The sequence below is a fragment of the Paramisgurnus dabryanus genome, chromosome 6, assembly GCF_030506205.2.
Source record: "Paramisgurnus dabryanus chromosome 6, PD_genome_1.1, whole genome shotgun sequence".
Classification (NCBI taxonomy): Eukaryota; Metazoa; Chordata; class Actinopteri; order Cypriniformes; family Cobitidae; genus Paramisgurnus; species Paramisgurnus dabryanus.
The window spans coordinates 22,234,319-22,258,005 of NC_133342.1; the positions used below are offsets into that span (position 1 = coordinate 22,234,319).

The following is a 23,687-nucleotide window of genomic DNA, read 5'->3' on the forward strand; positions in this document are numbered from 1 at the left end:
CAATGTTTCAACATTGAACCTTTTCCAATTCACTGATGTTTATCAATACTAGTATTATATTGTAAAGCAAATCATAACTCATTTCTGTCATGTGCTTACATAATGTTAAGAGATTTATGTAAGGCCTGTGAGAACATTACACGTGTGCTTATCAGTTCATATGTAACTCTTTCAGAGACTTTCTGATGATTGGATATAGAAAACAGTTTCTCTGTATATATACCTGAACAACGGGATATTTACACTGTAGCTGATTTTTTTTTTGGAGCCAAGGAGAGATGAAGCTTCTGATCTTGGCAGCCCTGCTTGGGCTGAGCTTTGCTCAGTTCAACCCTAACACTAAAAATGGAAGAACCTCCATTGTCCACCTGTTTGAGTGGCGCTGGGCTGATATTGCTGCAGAATGTGAGCGATACCTTGCACCAAATGGCTTTGGTGGAGTTCAGGTGAGCATCTAATAGTATATCATTATTTTGAAACTTTGAAGTTTTGTAAGCGTTCCATGAATTGATAGTAATAATGAAATATTGTCTTTCTCCTTAAAGATCTCCCCTCCAAGTGAGAGCATTGTTGTTACAAACCCGTGGCATCCTTGGTGGCAGAGATATCAGCCAATCGGCTATAATCTGTGTTCTAGATCAGGAAATGAAAATGAGCTGAGAGATATGATCACTAGATGCAACAATGTTGGGGTAAATATGGCATATATGGCAACAAAAGAACTCCAGATATACCAAACTTGCTGTGAACTTGATTGTTTACTTGTAGAATTGACAGTTGGAATATTTGTTTTTAAAGGTGAACATCTATGTGGATGCAGTCATCAATCACATGTGTGGAGCCGGTGGTGGAGAGGGTTCACACTCCAGCTGTGGTTCATATTTCAATGCCAACAAACAGGATTTCCCTTCAGTTCCATTCTCAAACTGGGACTTCAATAACGGCAAATGCTATACTGGCAGTGGAAACATTGAGAACTACCAGGATGTCGAACAGGTATGAAAAATTTGCGGTGTTTTTATATCAGACTGTTTTCTTAAACTTTAGCTCTGTCATTTAGTTTCTTTGTGTCTTGTTTTTCCAAATACGTGTTTCATAACATTCCATAACCAAATCCATGCCAGGTCAGAAATTGTCGTCTGGTTGGTCTTCTGGATCTGGCTTTGGAAAAGGACTACGTGCGCAGTAAAGTGTCTGACTATATGAACAAGCTGATTGATATGGGTGTTGCTGGATTCAGAGTGGACGCCTGCAAGCACATGTGGCCCGGTGATCTTTCTGCTGTTTATGGAAGACTAAAGAATCTCAACACTAAATGGTTTCCCTCTGGCTCCAAACCTTTCATCTTCCAAGAGGTAATTTCATTCATATTACATGTCAGCTAATAGAATAACACCAATATAAAGGTGGCAAAGTCTTTAGTATTGAGTTAAAATGTTTTTTGTCTATTAGGTTATTGATCTTGGCGGGGAGCCCATCACATCAAATCAGTATTATGGAATTGGTAGGGTCACCGAGTTTAAATATGGCGCAAACCTGGGCAATGTGATTCGCAAATGGAATAATCAAAAACTGTCCTATCTCAGGTAAGATTTTTATTAATTACAGAAATCAGACATAGAAAGTTTGAAATATGTAACTATTTTTGTATACCAGGAACTGGGGTGAGGGTTGGGGTATGATGCCTTCTGATAAAGCCCTGGTATTTATTGACAACCATGATAACCAGAGAGGACATGGAGCAGGTGGTGCATCTATCGTCACGTTCTGGGATTCCAGGTACAGTATAAACATCCATAATAAACTGAATGTGTTTGCTTTCACCTAAATATATCTGAGTCTGTATGTCTCAATCTACTGTAAATGGGATTAGGAGCATCAAAGCTTGATTTTGCTCATTAATTTAAGTTCATTTGAAACTTTTGACATGATCTTACTCAGTCAATATTAAAGATATCAAGGTTACAAGAATGTTCTTTACATTATGTACAATACAATGATTTTATGTAGAATACAGTATATATCACAAAAATACTTAAATTGGTTTGTCACAGGTGTGGTTAAAAAATTGTGTTTGTTTGGTTTAGACTTTACAAAATGGCTGTAGGCCTGATGTTGGCTCACCCATATGGAGTTACAAGAGTGATGTCCAGCTACCGCTGGGATCGCCACATTGTTAATGGACAGGTAAAGGATGTGCTAAATTCTCTTTTGAAATCAGATCCAAAGAAGTAACATTGTGTACATTCTTATCCCAGGACAAAAATGACTGGATTGGACCTCCCAGCTACAGTAATGGAGCCACCAAGCCAGTTCCCATCAATCCAGACTCTACTTGTGGAGATAACTGGGTTTGTGAACACAGGTGGCGACAAATCAAGTGAGTCCCAACACTTTCATTGTGAAGATGGTTTATGCACGCATGTACTTACATAATCCACCATTTATTATCATTTATCACTGTATAGTTAGACTTGAGAAATTTTCTCCACAGAAACATGGTGATCTTCCGTAATGTTGTTAATGGACAGCCATTGTCTAACTGGTGGGACAACAACAATAATCAGATTGCTTTCAGCCGTGGAAGTCGTGGGTTCATCGTCATAAACAACGATAGTTGGTAAGAGCTTTGTGTGAGAGAAAATGTTAGTTTGAATTGCATTGCAAAAAAAAAAATCATAATAGTTCAACGCTGTTAAAACATAGCATGATGTGTAACATTCACTCTGTACTTTAGGGATCTGGATGCGACCCTGAACACTGGCATGCCAGCAGGCACCTACTGTGATGTCATCTCTGGTCAGAAGGAGGGAAGCAGATGCACTGGGAAACAAATCCAGGTTGGAGGAGATGGACGGGCTTACTTTAAAATCAGTCACATGGAGGAGGATCCATTTATTGCATTCCATGCTGATTCAAAACTGTAAAAAGTTAGACATAGAAATTTACCATAAATAAAAAAAATCATGCATTATAAAACATGGGTGTTTCAGGCTTCAATGTAAACACTGTTGTTAAACACTATTCTATCAGTTTTTTTACAGTAAACAGTTGATTTGTTTCGAAAAGTCACTGTAATCAAAGTTGTTTAGCTGTCAGCAAAATGTAAAATTTTAGTTTTCTTTATAATTTGATTTACATATTTTCTACATATTTTAATAAATTATAAAGTCCAGAATTCTAACATGTGCCAGACAGTCAAGAGATGGCATGGCACAAAATAAAAACACTACCTGCTTTATTTAGGCCACATTTGTTGATTTATTTACATCTAAGTTTTATCTAAGGAGTTATGTAGAATGCAAGACTTTATTTCTAAGTGCACTTAATAATGAATAAATTACTTTAATAAATCATAAATACATTGCCTTATATTATTTATAGCAATGACATTATATCAGGGCTGGGCATAGATTAATCTAGTTTAATCTCATACAAAATAAAAGTATTTTTGCATAATATATAAGTTTGTGCTGTGTGTAAATGTTATGTATATTTAAACACACATACATACCATTAATGTTTTACTTATATATCTTTTTTATTTATATATAATATATAAATAAATAAATATACACATGTAAATGTTTCTTTAATACATACATGAATGTGTGTGTGTGTGTGTGTGTGTGTGTGTGTGTGTGTGTGTGTGTGTGTGTGTGTGTGTGTGTGTGTGTGTGTGTGTGTGTGTGTGTGTGTGTGTGTGTGTGTGTGTGTGTGTGTGTGTGTCTGTGTTTGTGTGTGAATGCGTGTGCGTGTGTGTGTTTGTGTGTGTATTTATATATACATAATCATTACACACAGTACTCATATGTTATGCAAAAAATTACTTTTAATCTAGATTAATCTATGCCCAGCACTACATTATATACTAAATTGATATAGATTCTTACTGTTAACATTAATTTTTGTTATAAAAGTTATTATCAAACACTGTTTTTTTATTTAGCCCATACTGATTTATATTTACAATGAAATGTATGGAAGCGCACCAGCACCACCATGAGACAGCAAGACTATTTTAGAGGCAGCATGACAAATCCAGTTTCCTGAGAATATAACCAGACTAATCCGCATTGGCCTCTAATTGTGCAACTTTAAACATTTAAATCAGTCTGGATATGACTTCAACAGATCAATGCAAGTCTACAATAAGTAAGTTAATGAACAATGATTAGTGTCTGGATAGTGATGATACACACTTGTGTAAATACTGATTCATTTGACATCTGTGTGTGTTTTAGACGAGCAATCAAGTATTTGTTTTGAGATGATGGAATTATCATTGATCTTTACAAAATGAGTTCAGTGAGCTGTTGTTTCTCTGATGTTAACCCAAAACTGCTTGATAAATACAATACAAAGCACATTAGTCTGGAGTCTGTTGAAATTCCCAGTTGACAATGTTGCATTGCTTTAGTATAGTGCGGAATTGACAATTATTTATAAACAGGGCATATTGTGATCTATTATAAAAGTCCAGCAGAACTGTTAGTTTAGTGCATATGATCTTTTTGATAATGTTATCTGGCATTGCAGGATGAAGAGAATATTCAGAGATCCGCCCCAAAAAAAACATAACCTTGGAAAACATTTTAGGATGGTAATAGTTTTTAGGGAAAAAAGGCATATTTTCTGAATTGATATAGATTTTTTGGCAGGTATTCTGCTGTAAATGTAAATGAGGGGAAGATACTAAGAGAGGGGCTAAAGTATGTGCTGGAGGATGGAAAGTTATCCACAGAAGTACAGATGGAATCAATTTTATGATCCCGTTTCACCGTAGTCAGCGGGAAACTTCTTTCTCATGGGCGCAAGCCGAAAGACAAGTCGTTCTGTTTCCCCCGTCTCTCTTCTCCTGTCTAAGAATGTGTTCACTATTGCCCTCGATGATGAAATATAAAGTACTTATTGTTATCTAACTCAAGACTCTTTTTTTTAAAGATTCCCCTTTACTGTTAATTCAAGATTTTTAAGTATGTTACACTTAAATTGGATTAGTCTGTAAAAGTTGTACCAGAGAAAATGATCATGTCAAAACTATATCTGTGGGGATTAAAGGATTTTTTTGACAGAAGTTCAATATAATATACATAACGATATTATCAGAGGGGATCATAATGAACTGTATGTTTTTATTTCCTTAGAATGAGTTTTTATCATACACAATGGGTTTCCTTACATGTAATTCGCCATTTGGCGCTACCATGTTTCTAAACGGACAAACTGCTCTATGGAACGTGTTTTGTCACATTTGTCTCAGACGATGGTATGTTTGTCCTGTGGCAGCTACCGTAGCTTCACCAGCACTTTGAAAGGAAGGACAAGTTGTGAACTGACATGTTGGTTGCAATTCACAATCTCACCCCTTGATGCTGCTAAAAGTCTACATAGTGGACCTTTAAAGGGGACATATCACGAAAATCTGACTTTTTCCATGTTTAAGTGCTATAATTGTGTCCCCAGTGCTTCTTTCAACCTAAAAAAAATGTGAAACAGAACAACCCAGTTACTTATTTTTGGTAAACCATTCTCTGCAAGCATGTGAAAAAATAGGTAACTGAAATTTAGCTCCCTTTGTGATGTCAGAAGGGGATAATACCGCCCCTTAATCTGCACTATCCAACCACAAACTGTCATTAAGTGCGGAGATCAACTCATTTGCATTTAACAGGACACACCCAAAACAGCACTTTTTGCTCACACCTATAAAGTGGCAATTTTAACATTTTATAAATAAATAACTATGTGGTATTTTGAGCTAAAACTTCACATATGTACTCTGGGGAGCAAATACTTATTTGACATCTTAAAAAAGTCTTGTGAAGTGTCCTTTTAAACAGTTTATTATACTAACAGATTGTGGACAATATACATTTTGAACTAAAGAGGTAATAACTTTACAAAATATTTACTGAATATCGACTGTGATTGTTAAAAGCTTTAAAGGGTGTTGTCAGTTTTCCTAATCTTTCTACTTTGATAGCTTTCAAACACAGTGATTATATTAATATGATATTATATTTTTTAGCTGGCACAACTACTGTTAGCCTATTGAAATTGTAACTGAGTCATGACTATAATAAAAAAAGAAGGTTAACCGCAATACAAGCAACGCATCTTCTTTTAATAGGCTACAAATGTTACCATCCTCCTGGACCCTTTGTCCATTTTGTTGCAGGCCAATAAAACCTCTGTTGTCATAAATGCCTAAAAAATTGAAGGCTGTAAACTTTCATGTCTCCTCTTTAATATTTTGTTGTAAATATTTTCATATTGCTTCTCAGGAATTTAGGTCAATATGATGTCTGTGGCATAATATGTCCTAACTAACCTACTGAAAGAGTTTTTAACTTAGACTAAGTTAAAAGTGAGCCTCCAAAATGTGTAAACCCAGTTAAAATTGTAAAGAAATATTTTGTTTCGTCTCGAGTGGAAAGGGTGAGAACAGAAGCTGACCAGATGATTCGGTGCCTGGATTTTTATTTGTTTTGATCATGGATACAGTTCACAGTATGCTCAAAATTTTGCCTTTTTTGATCCAACTTTCTGTGTTCATCTGGCTCCGTTCTGCTAAAGGACGCTGCCATAACAGTAGCCAAGAGAGGTTCTGAATTAGTGGCACCAGAGTTCAATCTGCTCCATTCTGTTACCAAAAAAAGAGAATTGCTTGGTGCAGACAACATGACATACTTTTCCATTTATCTGCTCTATAGACAGCATGGTTAGATTTTCATATAAATACATTTTTCACTGGCCTTCAGTTTAAAAAAGTTTTAATTTCTTTTTAATTTGTATCTTTTTCTCTTCTCCTTTCCTATTAGCTTCTTTTTGATCTAAAAAAAGGACTGGTTCACTGAAAGATCCATGAAACATGTTGCTAGTAAACTGTATAATTTACTAATTATAACATTGAAATGTTGGCCTTGGACCTACATTAAAAGACCAATTCAACCCAGCAATGTCATTATTTATGTCACGTCGTTTCAAACATCTATGAATTTATTTTTGGTGGTCTGTGAGTTGGCTTGTGAATTTGTTCAGTTTGAATTGTGAACGAATCATTCCTTCACACATCCATAGTTGCTATTGGCCTGAACTCTCTTGAAGCACAAGCCAGATCTCTCTATTTTAAAATCTGTTCTATCATACTACATTGCCTTAGTTTTCTGGTCTCGATATAATTGCATTGTAAAAAGAACAACCACAAAATGTAAGTGTTTACTTTGGACCAAGTTTTGATGAAGTGATGACAGAAATTCATTCCACTTCTTAAAGGTGAATGTCAGTTTGAGGTCAGGGTCAGTCAGAGGCATGGGACTGCCACCATATGCTCATTCTAGATAACATATGTCGTATTCACAGCCACAACCTTTGTGCGAGTGTGTGCTTCTGTCTGCTTGTTGGTGTGAAAAAGTGAGAAACAGAAAGACGAAGCTTCAAGATCCAGGAAGTTAACTTTGAAACGAGGCCATAAAAATTTGATGGCAGCTCTTGCAGAATAGAATTAGGAGACACGGGGATGTGAGAAGGAGGTACAGTTGGCTAAAGCGCTTGTCTTGGCTTTGCGGTCAGACAGGGATTCCAAGCCACACATAAAAGCATAAAACTTACTAAAGCTCCTACTGAAGAAAAGGATAAGAGAGACAATACATTGATGATGCAAGGAGCATTTAAAACACTGTAGTTGAAAATATCTCATGGGGGGCTTTTTAGTGATCACTGTACCAATTCGTTCCACTAGGGGACACTCCACACAATAAAATGTGATACAGCAAAAGGTAAACAGAATTCCTTGGACTGCTTTTCAAGAATTATAATGCTTTGTTGTTTTTACATCAGACGATGCAAGATTCTGTTATCTTTCTCCAGGAGGATTAGGAAAAAAAACGTTTGTTTGCCAAACTCATTTCCCCACTGACTCATCTGGAAATGGTCACTACATTTTGTTAACTCAACAAACTTTAGGACTTGCCAGGTCCTTGGGTGGTGTTTCTCAATGTTTGCCAAGCACTCTTTAGCTTGGCACCAGAGGGCATGGCTGTAATGTGTCCACAGATTCGTTAGATCCATTTGCATGTCTTCGCTGACACACTGAACCACACACACCCCCTGACATTTTGCCTTTTCATGACTGCAGGGTTCTCAGGCATATTTAAGACTTCAAAACTGAACCAACCACATCTTTGTCGAGGCATTCATTGACTCGTTGCCATTTTTTAGCCCGTCGCAGAGATTTTGATACTATATAAGTACAACCTTCCGTCCAAGACAGTCATTAAACAAGTGTGGCATACATTTGAAGCGAGCTTGACAAAGCCACAAGACTGCAATATGGTTTTGCGGTTTCATGCTACTAACCGAATGTTGGCTACTCTGTGACATCATGCCACCAATTACAGTGCTTTGATTGTAGGCTTTAGAAAAAGCATGTGAAGCAGAAAACGCAGGACATTTATCAGATCTACTTGAAAGCATTTTCTGAAAAGCTCTCTGTCCATGCGAAGAATAACCCTTTAGGTAGTTTATTTGCGCTGTTTGTCTTCTAAATCACAAACTTACGGTTAATATTTTTACTTGCAAAGGCTTGGCTTCATACAAACGTTCTTATGTCATGTAAACATCTGACTGTCTGTTTAACCTCTGAAATTTATTGGAAACAAATATCTCAGAAATAAAGAAATCTAGGGCAGTCACTGGAGCAGTACCCTTTCAAAAATACACTTTTGTACCCAATGGATGCATATAAGTACCTCAGAGGTACATATTGGTACTTCAAAGATACACATGGTCACATCAAAAGTACATGTATGTACCTAAAATGAATATTAGGCCCTTTCAAACCGTACTTCTCTAGTGACAACTTTACCTTCATTTCTGCAATAAGTTATTCCAACAACAGTATCATCTAAAGGTAAAAAACTGGTGTCTATGGAAACAATGACTCTCCGTATGGGAAAATCTGATTTCACATGAAGGAATTTGCTTCCCTACTTTTAACAGCTTTCAGATATTCTACATAAGCTTCTGCTCCCTGTCAACGTTTTTAAATCTATAGCATTTGTTTTATCCGAGCTTTGTCTTATCTTACACATGTCAGCAAATTGTTGGCATCTGTGTGCAGATGAAAAAATGAGCTTGCTTTGTACGTGTGGTTGGTCACATTATCTCAGTCATTCTCTTTGACTTTTTGTTTCTGATACCTGTATTTTCTACTGGTCGATGTGATAGGGCCACCGAACAGAAACAAATTTTCTGCCCTAAAGCAAAATATGTGACAATTAAAGTGTTGATGGAATTGCTGTGTGGATCACCGGGAATTCAAAATAGAACTATAGCTTTGACCGCTTTGGTATGTGTATAAAGACCATCGGAAAACCTGTGTGATTTTTTTCCAACTCTTCCAACACGCCACTGGGAGCAGATGCATTAGAATAAAGAAGGGGGGAGTTGATGAATCAGGCAGGATTCCAAAAGATCTCCTGTTCTGTTTACGGACACGACAGAGGAGCACCTCCATCACACGAGTATTTGGAGATCTACACAGGTTGATGTGTGCTTTTCTCAGCCGCAGCTGCATCATTTGTCTCAGTCACAACATCTATTATCTGATTAGATCCTGGAGCTTCTCTCATAGGTTAAAATCAATCCAGTTTTGTTTGTGAAATGCCATAAGTGTTTTCTTCAGATCACTGTCACGGAAACAAATATCAAACATTCCTTAGTGATTGGATTTTTTTTTTTTTTTTGCTGATAGACATTCTCATTTCCCAGATGACCAGTCAATGTTCCTTAAGTTTTCCTCCACTAAAAGCGATATGATTGCGGTGCTGCTAATCTAGTGCATGTGTTTTTCCAAATCCTTGGCCAGAGCCGCTTCTTTGCTCTACGTCTTGGGTTTACAGCAATAATTGGAAAGAAAATCAAAGCAATATGTTTTTAATTGATGTTCTCTGGTAGAGAGAGAAAGTGACATCTTTCAGTTTTTGTATTGGTGTTTGACACAGATCACACAGGCATCTTTTTCACATTCCTACATGTATTAGATAAGTGTAAACAGATTTTACTTGATCAGATAGCAGTGAAACAATGATGGCTCACACAAAAAATTATAGTACCTAATATATGCTGTGTTTTTAAAAACCATTTACATGAAGATTCAAGGAATGTGTAAAGGATATTTGGAGCACACATATATTTTCACAAGTTTGCATCAACATCAATCAAATATGAAAGTAAGCATATTTAGCTTGCCGTCCGAGGGGAGGGATCCGAGATTGGAATATTAGTACTCCCCTATCCTTAACTGGCATCCTAGATACTGTATTCCAGCTGAGATGGGGTGGAGTAGGGATGCTGCAAGGACAGAGCTTAGGGACGGCCATAGAGACGTCTGTGCACTGATTGGTTGGATTACATGACCATGCTACTCCCTAACTTAGTTAAATAAACTTCATTTAAGCAAGTCTTTTTTTAATGTATTTTACGTTTTAGAAATAATGATAAGAACATTCGAAATGTTACAATTGTTCAATGGTAAAATCTTTATATGTGCAGTACACTACAGTTCATTTCCGAGGGAATGGATTATTTACGGTACTGTAACATTGGACGATGCTCATTCTTGGACATTCCTGTTTAGTCTAACTGACCCTGAAGTTGATCATGTGATGTTAAATAGTAGCCCTAGTCTGTCTAAGGGTGTTTACTTGGTTCTTTAATTTTATTGCCAAAGATTTGACTTTGTTTTTGTTTCAACCATTTCCACTCCTTTCACTGCAATTTTTAAGCAGCATGTTTTTATATTAATTAGCAAACCAAACAGATAAAATCAAAACCAAATGAAGATATTGTAAACTGTGGTTTTATTTAGGCTCAAGACACATTTGTGGTCTTCTTACTCAATTGCAGAGAACTTCCCAAATGTGAACCTTCATTCACCTCAACCAGTGGCTTTACTGTCTTTCTGCTCCTATGAAAATAGATGGACGTGGCCAATGCTAATAGATGTAGAACGATCTATCTGCTGTAGTCATAGATGTCAGTGGCTTGACACCATTGTAGTCAAAGCTATTTAAACGTGTGTGTGTGTGTGTGTGTGATCATTTCCAAATTAATAGCCCTGGGAACATAGACTGCTGTAAATAATGTGGAGACTCACTGCGAACACATGGCCGTAATTACACAAATCACATTGATTTATACTAAAAGTTTTACTATTGAACATTTCGTCATGCCTTTCGTTTCTCATCGCTTCAACATGTAAGATTTATGGTACAGTTGTTTGTACACTATAGTGCTACAAATTAAAAAAAGCAGTACTGCTGAACGTTTTTCAAAGGCAATATAGTCAAAACAAAATGCTGAAAGAACACTGAATAATGAAGGACTAGATAAAAGCTCAGAAAATCCATTAAATCACAGGGCTACTCCCTCCTAGACGAATATGATAACATTGATTTTCTATAGTTTCTTATTTTGAATTAAACTATTAGTTTCTACATGTGAGAAAACTATAAGGCAGTAACAAATATTTAAACAACAAATACAACAATCTTTATGTTTCAGAGCAAGGTTGTAATGAATTCATGATGTGATTTAGTTTCCAAGATTTATTTTCTACAAATCTTTAAAGTAACAGTTTTTGATGGAGGCTTAATAGACATTCACAGATTTGTCCTCTTGTTGAAAAATACATTTTAGAGTTGTTAAATGTATGGAAAAAAAACACTTTTTTTATATAATATGGGATTGTATTAAATGGTTCATATCATGAAAATCTGATCTTTACCAAAGCTAAGTTACTGAAAAAAACAGTAACTTAGCTTTGGTAAAGCATTCTCTGCAAGCATGTGAAAAAATAGGTAATTGAAATTTGACTCCCCTTGTGATGTCAGAAGGGGATAATACCGCCCCTTAATCTGCACCATCCAACCACGGCACTGCCATTTAGTGATGAGATCAGCTCATTTGCATTTAAAAGGACACAACCAAACATGGCACATTTTTGCTCACACCTTCAAAGGGGCAATTTTAACATGTTATAATAAATTATCTGTACGATATTTTGAGCTAAAACTTCACATACAAACTCTGGGGACACCAAAGATTTATTTTAACTTTTAAAAAAGTCTTGTGAAAAGTCCCCTTTAAGCTGCTGTGTGCAGATAATGTTGCTCTTCAGCCAATAAAAACATCCTCAGACTAAAGCACATTCCAGGGTCTTGTGGTTAAGCCACTCATCCATAACCTACCGCATGGTTTTACTGTAAGTTCTGCCTGCGTCACTGCAACAGTTTGAGGCTGATATCAGATAACAGTTAGTCTTACTGCATTAACCATTTTGATCACCTTTAAAGGACATTTTATGCAAAATCTACTTTTACGAGGTGCCAGGACAAAAATGTGTGTTGGCAGTGTGTGATCACAACCACCCTACAATTTACCCAAAGATTTTTTTTACTTTTTTGTCTCATTAGACATGCTGTTTTGATTCTCTTGTAAATGTGATGTCACACTGACAAAGCCCCGCCCACGCCCCACTGACTGTCCTGCATTACTATAGTTTCTGCTCTTGGCGAGTGGTTCGCTGGCCGTCATATCTCAGTAGTGAGTTACTATTGTCTCAGACTGTATTTACAGGAATCAGATCTATTTTTATTGAAAGCGCTCACTGTTTGTTTTGGTAAGGGAGTGAGGAGCAGTAGCAAACTTGCATTTAAAGGTGCACACACGAAACAGCATGTTTTACTGCCACCCGAATAGGAGCTTTAAAAGTGAATCTCCAGCATTTGGACATTTCAGTATTTAACCAAAGGCTGGATTGCTCTGAGGATAAGTGCACCCTAGCTGTTAAAGCGCAAAGGGACGCCAGGGCTGTTATTCTGCTACATCTTTTGTCATATTTTGCTGCCTTGTCATTATCCATGACATCTCCCATAGGGAGAATAGCAGGAAAACTGAAATCAAAATCAAATAGTTTTTTGAACTGAGGACTCACAGACGCATTCTGGGCACAACAGAGACTTATATTACATCTTATAAAAATAGACATAATTGGTGCCCTTTAAAAGGGACATTTCACAAGACTTTTTTAAAATCTAAACTAAATCTTTGGTGTCCCCAGAATACATACATGTATGTGAAGTTTTAGCCCAAATTACTATAGTTTATTATTAAACGTTAAAATTTCTATTATGTATGTTTGAGCAAAAATGTGCAAAATGAGCTGACATTTGCAATTAACGGCACTGTCGTGGTTGGATAGTGCAGCTTAATGGATGGCATTATTATAATAAGACCCCATTTTGACATCACAAGGGGAGCCAAATTTCAATGACCAATTTTTTTTACATGCTTGCAGAGAATGGTTTACCAAAACTAAGTTACTGGGTTGTTCTTTATCATATTTTCTAGGTTGATAAAAGCACTGGGGACCCAATTATAGCACTTAAACTTAAATATCCTCAAGATGCCATAATGCTACCACCAGCAGAGGAGCAACAGAGTGAAACTCTGGTTTTGTTTCAAACCTCTAAGTCTATCATCAAGCCAAGACAGAAGTCAACGACAAAGCCTCAAAAGTCAAGTTGTAATGATAATTTGGAAAACAGAAGCTTTGAGGTCAAGATCTAAATGACATGTAGCCTATGGCAGCAAAGCAGACCAAAACCAGAATATAATGTCCATTCTGGGACAAGAGTAAAAAATTGACTCATGTCTAAAAACTTCTGGAGCCAACCTACAGTATAAATGTATGGCTTTGAAGAGAAAACAGAAAATGTTTGGCATGAGAGCCTGCTTTTTAGGTTTAATCTGAACTATAAGTTAAATAGCCGAACAAATTGAAAGGCTTTATAAAACAGATGGATGTGCATTGACTGCTTCATTTATAGAAAGTTTGTAAAAACAAAATATAAACATGTGGATGCTGAAAATTATAAGTTATTTGTAAAAAAAAGAAACTGTATAGACATTTGTAGCAGCTTTTGCTTTGTGTGCTTTACAATGTTTTTGCTTGCTCCAGCAAAGGGTCGGCATATGTTTGTGGTTGTGTTGTATTTCTTCTGAGAAAAAAACTTTGGGGGGAAAGTAGAAACAACTAGGCAAAAGGTTCACACTCTTTGCAAACTTTAATTAGTGAAGGCTTGGTACTTTGTAGATTAACCATTTGAAAACCAGATGAATGCATAAAGTGTTGCTTTGAACCTCCAGCTGCTTTACAAGCAGTTGTTTAAGTATATTGTGCTCAATGTTTAACTTGAAAATGCGTGGCTCTTTTCCATTTAATTCCAGTTTAGTCAAAATATGTCATTTTCCCCACACACAACCTCTTGTGACAATGTAATTTAGTGTTGGAAACTTGGTAATGTATTTCTCGCATGCATAACACCCCTGTCTCATCTGTAATTAAATAGCTTGTAATTTACAGCATTTTGAAGAAAGATACACAACGAATCCATTTCTTTTATCACTTGCTTTTATTGTTTCTCTTTGCATTCCAAAAATGAATGTGCAGTTGTTCAGGGCTAACACATGACGTTAGAAAATGTGTTCTGAATTTCGATCACAATTATTATACTGTCAATCATTCCTCTATAATTTACATGTGGAGAAGCTTTAAATTGGCTGCAGAATTATATGGATGCCACCTGTTCATCAATTAAAGCATTCAGTGACTTAAAAAAAAAGAAATCTTCCACAAAGAAATCCCAAAAGAAGACACTTTTAAAAACTTTCTGGGTCTCTGGAAGGAATTCCAGCTTGAAGTCTAATCCGCAGCTCTCATTCATGCTGATAGTAGGTATCTTTTACCACATTTTGAGGAATTTAAAATCTGCCACTTTAGGCTAACACTTCACACAGGCAAGAACGTATTAACAAGTTTGCACATTTGCACCTGAGTAAAACTCTAATGTACCTGCAACTGCCATCACAGTTTTGATTAAGCTATTCAGTATCTTAACAGCCACATAAGCAAGTTTTTGTTAAAAAAAAAAAAATGGATGCTAAATAAATTACCTAGTCATTACCTAGTAAATGTAAGTAACTGATAAGGGACTAGACAGTAAAAGACAGAATTTCAGTGCAATAATAATCATCACCATCAATAAATCAAAAAGTTGTGCATATAGTCCTTATCAATAGGCAAGCCAGGATGATAATCCAGGGCATGATGTGACCCTCTCCTCCAGTAAACCGGTGTCCATCCCCATCTCGAAAATGCACGATCCCGACGAGAAGGTACACCTACAGTAGATCTGAGTTTAAGGGACAAATTTAAAACTTTTGAAGCAAGCATCAAAAAAGGGGTGTGTCTTAGGGCTATATACCGACTTTCCTGTGTTAATTTCTTTTTCCTCGCAGGTCACATTTTGTCCACATGTCCAACCCTCCAGAAGACTTGAGCTCTTCGGGGAACAAACGGGTTTCCTTTTTTTCATGAGAGCCCGTTTACCTTCAGTCTGTCTGTTGGGCGGAGGGAGTCAGGAGTTTGTTCACGGAGAAACCTATTGATTTTTTACGCTCATGGCAGTTCAGAAAACATAAAAAACATTAGTCTGGAACGATTTTTTTATTAGACGCCCGTTTAATTTACGCATTTGAGGGCGACGGTCATGGATAAGGAAAGGTGGTCCACACGATGGAAAACGAAAAAGTGTCTCAGGAACTCCGTTATCACTGCTATCATCAGTCTAACAGTAATCCTACAGGCAGCACATGTGAGAGCAGGTAAGAAAAACGTATTCAAGAGACGACAAACTTTTAGTGTGATGCCAGTACACCTTATATTGTCTACATTGAATTAGAGGGGAACTTAAAATAATAGAGGGCATTTCTGTGCCAAAATATTAATGAGTTGAATCAATTGGCTGCGTCTCAAAACCCACTGAGCTGCCTACCTAGATAGCATTTTCTAGCACTTTTCTAAATTATAAATTTGGTTTAGGGAGGCAGTCCACCAGGTTTTGGGACACAGACTCTTACACAGTAAGTGTTTAGTGAGGGGACATCAATCAGCCTAAATATTCTGCCAGCACATTTCCAACATTTGGTGTTAATAAAAGTTTATTATAATTTATTGGATTTATTTATTATCAGATATACCGTTTTGCTCACAGATTCACAAATTTATATAACTGTTTTTGACTATTTGTTAGCTTTTGTTCAGTTACAATTTTAAATTTTTTATGTTACATCATCACATTACCATACATTTTTTTTTATGTTTACTGATGCAATCTAGTTTGAGTTAAAATCCCAAATTATGCAGTGATTCACCATTGCAATAGTTCATCACAGTTACCGTCAACTTCTGCATATTAAGTTAGTAGCCTAACTGTTATACAATATGTGACCTGCTGGTGGGGCATCATTGTGCTAATCTTAAAAACTGCACTACCCGCAAGCACCAGTAAGGCACTCCAGTGTGCACAGTTAGATTAGGAATTTTTATTGCTCAGTGAGAGAGAGCAATACCATTTTCACACTATCCCAGTCCATACTAAAGGCCACTTTTAGTGTCTTTTCAAATAATCCATCTTTATGTGGTCCATACTTTGTTGGTTTCCTTCCACCATATATAGGTTTAGTCATCTGCCACTGACTAAGAAACAGGTAGTGTTTTATATAACCGGTTAAAACAATCATGTTGTTCTGCCTAATTACAAAAAGCATTTTTACAGATGTTAGTTTTAGTTTCCAACAACTAAATAAGCAAAAGCAAGCTAAACAATTTGTGCCGTGGATTTGTTACAGTATATTCCAAACAGGGGCAAGGTTTTTAAACAGTGAATCAGTTTTTTCAGTTTCATATTTTTCTTTTTTTTAACTGGAAACTATTTTGGATATCTCTTTTGTGTGAGATATTGGCCACGCCTGCTGGAAAATCCAATGATTCAACCAATAATGGTTGGTGGTACATGGTCACGTGAAATGATACACAAGGACAGGATCTTTTTTTTGCAGTTTGGGATTAATAACAAAATATGGACAACACGATTGTCATTTATTGCAATTAATAGAGCACTATTGATTTTGCTATGTTTATTATTATTTTTATTTGATAGTTTAGATTTTGTTACTGATTTGTGCTTTAGTAGTGCGTCTTCAGCATTTGGCCATTTCAATATTTGACCAGAGGCTGAATTACTCAGCGGATAAGTGCACCCTGGTTGTAAAAGCATCTTTTGTCACATCTCCCACAGGGAGAATAGCAGGAAAACGGGAAATCAAAATCAAATAGTTTTTCAAATAGTAATAAAGCACCTTTAATGATGTTAAGGTGGACTAGGAACAATATGTGCTTATTTCCCGCTTTATGGATTTGGGATACTGACTGATTTTTTGAGCTTCTGTGAGAGGGGGGTCCCGTGTCTGCCAATTCCACATCTGGAATATATGAGGCCTTTAGGTATGCAGCAATGCTGAGAGGCATTCTGACGAGCACAAAGAGACATTCAGTTTAGAGTTTTGAATAGAAAAAAACAGTAGCACCGGATTTTGGAAGAGGCTCATAAAAGTTACAGTCTGTTACCTTCTGCTTTACGGGTTTGGATGCGTTTTACTGATATCTTTTTTTGCTTGATCTTAGTTAGAATGATAAGGCAGAGAGTTGCTCTTTGTTTTGCCAGTGGGGGTTACACTGAATGGAAACTCTTCAGAGACTGTTTTTACAAAGCTACATTAAGACCTCACCGCATCATTAAGCTCACATGCACATGGATGTAGACACAGTGAGCTTTATTGCATGCAGCTGTTTTAATGTTATCAAAAAAGTCTAGCTGTTTCAGCAAAATATTTCACATTTCTTTAATAAAACTTAAGATACCGAAATTACACTACAGAAAAATATCTTACTATAATAACCATATGCTGGTTAACAACATCTGCATCTTAGTTTTTAGGTTAAATACAGTAGCAAATTTATGCTTTGTTTCATTGGCTTAGCTTTTCAGAAAGGTGTGCCATGCAGACACCATAATGTGTTTTGCATGCTCACTAACCCTAAAAGAACACCACCCACCCTGGCCACATATGTTGAACAGGAACTACCGAATCAGCACTTCCGGCATGCTCCTACCATATGGCTAAAGACAATAATGACCAAAAAATCTGTCAAGTGTACTTCCATACATTTTCATATTTGGCTTTTAATTGTAGGATGAATTTGAAGGGGCTTTCAGAATGTAAAACTTTTTTCTTTTGTTAGAAAGATGACCAAATGGCTGTGTGGAGTTTCCCCATCGTCTGTTAACAAATGTAGCTCTTTATTTAGCGTATTTTATAATGTACTTGCTTGTTTATTGCCCTACATTGCATCCTGTTATAGGGCTGATCTTTGAAAAGTTAAATAAAAAAACGTCTGTATAATTCTAAAGTGCTTTCCCAGGCTTAGTTAGTAGAGTAAGACAAGGTGGAAAATGAAGCTAAAACCGTATTAAAAACTTGAGAAATCCAAGTGTGTTGAGAGTAATGAGTCTTAGCTGCAAGTCATTCTTGGATGTTTGGTTTATTGTTTTTAAGACTTTGAAAAGGATACTTCCTGTCTGCTGACTAGAAGACAGATATGTTCAGTTGAACTGATGCTAAAGTTTTTGTAGTCTCTGGTTATGGGGGTAGTCAGAGGAAGAGTATTTATGTGCTAGTCATCTGTTGAGGCTCTGTTGCTGGTTTCTCCCGAGATTCAATGACCAGTTTGTAGCAGGAAGTTTCAGTTCCCAGTGTTCAGCATCCTTAATCTTCTTCACAATCATGGTGGTGATGACAAACAGCTGCGTCACAAGGACAGACACTGTGTACAGATGTATGATAGCTTAGACAGTGATGGATGGACGGAGCCCAGCTGATACTTTGTAACTCTTATCTCCTGGACCTTGTGTATCTTCTCATTTATCAGTCTGGAGTGAGGGCATAACTTTTCCTTTTCAAACAGCATCAAAGACAAAGCCTTAAAGGCTCAAGTAGAGTGATAAATCAGTGTGACATTACAGTCCACTTTACAGTACCAGCCATGAAATTGGCATATTCATCATACTGTAAATCTCCAAACCTGTTTAAGAATTAGCTTAGGCTTGATAAGGATCATTAGAAATGGGTCATGGGTGAGCAAAAGCAGAACATTTCTTTCATAGAACATTGGTAGCTGCAACATGATGGAGTACAGTGCCTGACATATTAACTAAAGGGAGCTGAGTGGAGTTGAGTTGCTTGTAAAACCTGCGTCTTGTTGAACCGCCATATCTGTAGAGGAGCAATGACCGGCACCAAGTGACTCTTAACTCCTGGAATGTTTGGATTTGTGTATGAGTCCATGTGAAGTGGGGCCAATGATCTCTGCTGGATACTTTACATCTTTACTGTTGTGCTGCCCAGAACTCACATAAAAGTAAATTTGCGTTATTGTACAGCAGACACACAACTGCAGGGAATTATGGACTGTAGGATAAAACCATCAGCCTGCGTTGGTGTTTTCACAAAATGACATATAAGCAAAAGGAAAGATTTTATTTTATTTGTGCACGTTCAGACTTAAAGATAGTAAAATCTGTTAACCTCATACAGTCTAACTGAGGTTATCACTCAAGGTAAATACAAGTAGCCTACAGGCCTTATTGCATGAGAGAGAAGACAGAGGTTAACAGCATGTTGTCAAGTCGCTCCCAGTTTTAAAGTTATACTGTAATAAAATTTAATAACAACACAATGGTATTTTAAAGGAAATGTGAAAAGCAAACATCTGGATATTTACTGTAATTGTTTAATAGCTTTGTTATGTTAAAGGGCACCTATTTCATTGCTAAAAAACAATGTTATTTGGTGTAATATAATGTGTTCACATAGTTTAAACACATTATTTTCCACATACCGATGTAGCTCCAGATATCCTGCCTTCCTCAAACACTCTGTTTTGTACAAAACTCACCAATCTGAAAAGCTCTGTGTCCCTGATTGGCCAGCTAATCTGTAATCTGTTTTCCAGACATCAGCTGGAAATGTGACGCTCTTTACCATGTTTGAATGATTTGCTCACAATGCAATGCTGACAGGAGTTAACTTACAGGCTGTGGGTCCAAGTGGGAGGAATTATGATAATGTCGGTCTTGTCTACGTCAACAGGCCCAGGAAGTAAACTGTTGCCTACAATCTGTGTGCTTTTTGTAGTCAAAAAAAAAAAAGGTTTACTTTGGAAATAATAACTCGCGGCATCATTTACTTTGGGGTTTGTACCTTTTGCATACAGTATCGTTAACATGTACTAACACACACTTACTGTACACACCAAAGGGAATGTAAAATCATGAATCGGGCGATAGGTGCCCTTTAAGTCATACCTGATTAATCGCAAGCATTACACTCTGTACAGGTACTGTAATGCACACACAGAATTATTTTGGAGATATAATCTGATACGTATTATTGCATGATGTTGCTTTAATGACACAACTGTACCGGTGCGTGGAAGAGAGACGTTCGACATTGAAACTGCCGCTAGTCAACAACATATTATTGTACTGATGTTTTAAATAGCGACAGTTTTTTGTTTGTATATTTCTATTATTTATAATTTTGAGTGACAAAGGTCATAATAAAATATTATGTCATAACTAATCTATAATAAGAAAAAGTTTTAGATTAATTTAGATTTTTCTCTGTGTAACTTTTCTAACATGTAAAACTTATCAAATATAAGATTAGGAAAGTGCATGACTTAACTTACCACTGTTTAACTGTGATATTTGTTGTGAAACTATGGTAATACAAATAATAATCAGTCTGTCAACAAAACAATCAGGGGGGTCTTTGCATTGCATTGGTTTTCTGTACTTGCTAGAGAGACTTCCCCTCATTCATTTCATTCATAGATGAGATACCAGCTCATTTATTTAGTTTACGAAAGAGTTGACTGATTCTCTCTCTCTCGCTTGTTCAGCTTGTTCTTGATTGTACATTCTTCCCAGCTCACATTCAAATGCCATTGGTTTGTGCTTTAGTTCCTGCCAAAAGAATAGCTGCACCTGCACACATTCAGTATCTGCACTGTCTATGCCCAAAGAGTATGATATAGATATTTGGGTTAAATGATTCAATGCAAGACATAGTGGTGAACCTCCAAAAAGTGAAATTACCATGTATACAACATTTTTGAGTGATACATTTAAATATGCCATCATATTGATAATGTGAAATCCCAATAGTTCTCGCATGTATTCTGGCTAGTTGTTTATGCATGTTTCACATGCATAACAAGAACAATACAAGACATACAAGAACCAGTGGGTTTGAGATGATTGACATGCCACTATATTTAAATTTACTATGAATATGAAAAGCAAAGTTAATGTGTTGCCACAGAGTTGGACTACTGCACCTAATGAAGTAGTAATGAAGTTTAATAAGCCCAAAATATTCATTGTTTAATTCACTTGACATGAACCCTGACATGAAGGGTTTTGCAGCACTTTTTCAATAAAAGCTTTTTGAATGTCTTGAGTTCTGAAAATGTCAGGATATTTTTATAAGACATTGACTTTTTGTATGTCAAATGATCATGAAAAATATCTTAAAGGTCCTGTTCTTTCTGTGTTTTTGAAGCTTTGATTGTGTTTACAGTGCACAATATAACATGTGTTCATGTTTCATGTGTACAAAAACACTGTTTTTTCACACAATTTACTAATCTCACTTTCCTAAAAACGAGTTGATGTCTTCCTTGTTCTATGAAGTCCCTCCTTCAGAAATGCGTAACGTGTTCTGTTTGTTTGGTGTGTTGTGATTCGTTAGCAGCTTAGCTTGCTGTTAGCTTAGCTGCCGACTGACGTATTCCTGTGGGCGGAGTTTAGTAAAAAACCTGTTCTAGTGACATCATTAAAGCAGGAAGTAGAGGGCTGAGGTCCAAACCGGCCGTTCGCTGTAGGCTTTGAAAGGCGAATTATGTTAAAGAAAATATATCGCCTGGCACTGAACTTTGAGCTTCATCATTTTGCAGGTATTATTTATGCTAAAATAGCAACAGTACACTCTAACTAGGGTTTGAAAAATGGGATGAAAAAGAATGTGACCTTTAATTCATCACCCCTTTAAAGGGTGACTTTGACTTTTTCCGTGTTTAAGTGCTATAAGTGTGTTCCCATTGCTTTTATCAACCTAGAAAATGTGAAAAAAACAACAACCCAGTAACTAAGCTTTGGTAAAGCATTCTCTGCAAGCATGTGAGAAAAAAGTAATTGAAATTTGGCTCCCCTTGTGATGTCAGAAGGGGATAATACCGCCCCTTAATCTGCACTATCCAACCACGACACTGCCATTTAGTGCAGAGATCAGCTCATTTGCATTTAAAAGGACACACCCAAACATGGCACATTTTTGCTCACACCTACAAAGTGGCAATTTTAACATGCTATGATAAATTAACTGTGAGGTGTTTTGAGCTAAAACTTCACATGCGTACTCTGGGGACACCAAAGGTTTATTTAACATCTTAAAAAAGTCTTGTGAAATGTCCCCTTTAAGTTTGATAAATTAAAGAAATAACTGAAAAATTGATTTTTTAATCATTGTGTTGCCTCTGATTTGCCTCTGATTTGCTCACGTGTAAAATTACATAATCATAATGTCTTTTTTGTGTTTACTTTTCAGCTGAACCAGTAGATGTGCTCAAGGTTTTAGACTTTAAAAGTTCACCAGAAGGAATAAAGAAAACGCAAGGCTTCTGCACCATCCGGAGAGGATCCAAACCAGATGTTGCTTACCGAGTGGACAAACGGGCTCAACTTAGTACCCCAACCAAACAGCTTTTCCCAGGTGACTAAACATTAATGAATTAATCATGTGCTCTCATCACTACTTATATAAAGCAGCTTTTTAGCATCGATAAGGCCTGAATGTTGTGAGAATGTCACATTTTAAGTCTTTCCTTAATTCCCTTAAAATGCATCTGTCAGGAACTGCATAATGTTGTTAAACCATCTCCTTCCAACTCATCTGGACTGTTGCTTGAAGTCTGATGCCCAGACCTTGATGAAGGAAATTAATCCACATTTGTTGTTTCAGGAAAGAGTCCATGAAGAGAAACAAAACGCTCTCTTGATACTGTTTTCTTTGCATTGGCTACTGTTTCGACCAGCCTAATGCTTACTGAAATGTTAGTAAGTGAGAAAAACTGACGCTAATGGCCAATACTGCCAAGTCTTTGGAAAGTTTCAGCTTTGTAACGTAAATCTAGTACAGTATGCTGTTAGCTGTTATGTGTTGTTTGAAATACACTAAGAATTTAAAGTCTCCCTGTAGTCAAAAATGTTATCTGTTAAAACTCATTTTTGGGCATAATAGCATATCAATTTTATTAATGGTTATGATAATATAGTGCTTTTCACAGTGGTAGTTTCAAAACAATTAAACTTTACATTAAGCAAATGTCAGGGGTTGAAAAAACTCCTAGGACAAAATAACCTCTAATTTTATTTTATTATTTATTATTTATAGGAAAAAGTCCTATAGAGAAAAAAATCCCTTGAGAGAGAGCCAGACATGGCTGATTCTATAGAGAATATAATATATGTTAGATACTATATTATACAATTTTATGGGAATTAAAACATGAGGCAGACATCGGCTGGGCATCACGTTGAAGGAAGGCCAGTAGATCAGTGAAGAGTTGAAGAGTTTGGTTCCAAAAAATCTCATTG

The 23,687-nt window shown here is 36.5% G+C and overlaps 2 protein-coding genes across 2 annotated transcripts in view; both read left to right on the forward strand.

Moving 5' to 3' along the window:
* The first annotated feature begins 235 nt into the window (after window positions 1-235).
* Window positions 236-2,981, forward strand: amy2a (amylase alpha 2A). Its single transcript, XM_065276092.2, has 10 exons — window positions 236-446; window positions 546-692; window positions 799-996; window positions 1,125-1,355; window positions 1,453-1,586; window positions 1,657-1,779; window positions 2,088-2,187; window positions 2,259-2,380; window positions 2,495-2,620; window positions 2,738-2,981. Exons 1-10 carry the CDS (start codon window positions 279-281, stop codon window positions 2,925-2,927), a joined length of 1,539 nt encoding a protein of 512 aa, XP_065132164.1. The 5' UTR covers window positions 236-278; the 3' UTR covers window positions 2,928-2,981.
* A 12,370-nt stretch (window positions 2,982-15,351) lies between these two features.
* Window positions 15,352-23,687, forward strand: part of col11a1b (collagen, type XI, alpha 1b) — an 80,535-nt gene continuing 72,199 nt past the window's right edge. Inside the window, exons 1-2 of the mRNA XM_065276094.1 lie at window positions 15,352-15,732; window positions 22,639-22,803. Coding sequence (XP_065132166.1) covers window positions 15,618-15,732; window positions 22,639-22,803 — 280 coding nt within the window. The 5' untranslated portion in view covers window positions 15,352-15,617. The remainder of the gene's footprint in view (window positions 15,733-22,638; window positions 22,804-23,687) is intronic.

Coding starts and splice junctions, on each gene's coding strand:
- amy2a (XM_065276092.2), top strand. CDS start 279: ATGAAGCTTCTGATCTTGGCAGCCCTGCTTGGGCTGAGCTTTGCTCAG. Junction 447..545: donor ATGGCTTTGGTGGAGTTCAG/GTGAGCATCTAA, acceptor TTCTCCTTAAAG/ATCTCCCCTCCAAGTGAGAG. Junction 1,356..1,452: donor AACCTTTCATCTTCCAAGAG/GTAATTTCATTC, acceptor TTTGTCTATTAG/GTTATTGATCTTGGCGGGGA.